The 717-nt window shown below is 56.5% G+C and overlaps 1 protein-coding gene across 1 annotated transcript; it reads left to right on the top strand.

Annotated features, from left to right (window-relative positions):
* Positions 1–12: 12 nt before the first annotated feature.
* Positions 13–369, top strand: PENARI_c319G10019 (uncharacterized protein; the record flags this gene model as incomplete). Its single annotated transcript, XM_022638287.1, has 1 exon — positions 13–369. A coding segment is annotated over one exon (357 nt), but the record flags the coding sequence as incomplete, so codon positions are not given.
* Between the last annotated feature and the right edge of the window lie 348 nt (positions 370–717).

Below are 717 nucleotides of genomic sequence, written 5' to 3'. Positions count from 1 at the left end.
GTTCAAGCAAAGGGAATCGCGCTCCGCCTCCAATGGATACCCGGACACTGCGACGATCCAGGGAACGACGCAGCAGATCGGTTGGCCAAAGACGCGGCAAGCCCGGGCAAAACACACCCCTTCCGCCCTTTACTGACAAGGAAGAGAGCGCTTATCCGGGACAAGATCCGCGCTCAATGGGAGCGGGAATGGAAAGCATCAACCAATGGCGGTCACTTGCGAAAAATCGATAGCACTCTACCGGCGACCTACACCAGGAAGCTGTATGGGAATTTGCCCAGGGGCCGGGCGTACCTGTTGACACAGCTACGCACGGGCCACAATTGGCTATCCACCTATGCCAAGACCTTCGGCTTCCGCGACAATGATCAGTGCGTGTGCGGCGCGCAAGAAACAGTCACCCACGTGCTGGTGGACTGCCCAAATTTGAGGGAAATCCGAAGGGAGCTAAGACGTGAAGCTGGGGACGCGTTCAACGACGTGTCGAGTCTGCTGGGAGGCTCAACCGAAGGTAGGAGAGGTAAGCCAGACATCGTGTCGCGGGCTAGGACGGTCAAAGCCGTACTAGACTTCGCTGAGGCGTCACAAAGGTTCAAAAGTCGCGCGCCATGAGGGCAGCCTAATAACTTAAACGGCACCTGGGCCACGATAGGCCTTGACGAGGCTCCAAGTTCGTTTTCAGGAAGTGGGACATTACACGTGTACATACAAGGATAT

The sequence above is a fragment of the Penicillium arizonense genome (assembly GCF_001773325.1).
Source record: "Penicillium arizonense strain CBS 141311 chromosome Unknown PENARI_contig319, whole genome shotgun sequence".
Lineage (NCBI taxonomy): Eukaryota > Fungi > Ascomycota > Eurotiomycetes > Eurotiales > Aspergillaceae > Penicillium > Penicillium arizonense.
Note: the sequence above shows the minus strand (reverse complement) of the source record. Positions and strands in the feature narration are given on the sequence as shown.